The following is a 340-nucleotide window of genomic DNA, read 5'->3' as shown; positions in this document are numbered from 1 at the left end:
TTTTCCCTCGACGTATAGAAAGCTTCCGTACGGTAGTGTGTACAGATCCTGTTGCTGTATGGGTATTCTTATCTCATCGCTGTACCCGAACGTCGTGTTGGCAAACGGATTGTACGTGTGAGTCTCTATCTTGACGATGCGATCGTCGAAGATCGGATCGTCCTTGACGTTTAGGATATCAGTCATCTCAAAAGTTGCGCACCGCGAATCCCAAAGACTTTAAAAATTTAACGTTCGACGCGTTGAGCTTCTTCTTCTTCCTGATGCAGTTGGATGAGCGAGTGTTATCGAGCTGTGACGTCACCGGTCTTGTAAAGAATGCGTCATCTCTCTGTGTGCG

The 340-nt window shown here is 47.1% G+C and overlaps 1 protein-coding gene across 1 annotated transcript in view; it reads right to left on the bottom strand.

Moving 5' to 3' along the window:
• LOC108729648 (uncharacterized) overlaps nt 1–186 on the bottom strand; it is a 955-nt gene extending 769 nt beyond the window's left edge. Inside the window, exon 1 of the mRNA XM_018458834.1 lies at nt 44–186. Within this exon, the coding sequence (XP_018314336.1) occupies nt 44–186 (143 nt within the window). The remainder of the gene's footprint in view (nt 1–43) is intronic.
• Between the last annotated feature and the right edge of the window lie 154 nt (nt 187–340).

This window comes from Mycetomoellerius zeteki, unplaced genomic scaffold (assembly GCF_001594055.1).
Source record: "Mycetomoellerius zeteki isolate Tzet28-1 unplaced genomic scaffold, Tzet1.0 scaffold786, whole genome shotgun sequence".
Taxonomy (NCBI): Eukaryota; Metazoa; Arthropoda; class Insecta; order Hymenoptera; family Formicidae; genus Mycetomoellerius; species Mycetomoellerius zeteki.
Note: the sequence above shows the minus strand (reverse complement) of the source record. Positions and strands in the feature narration are given on the sequence as shown.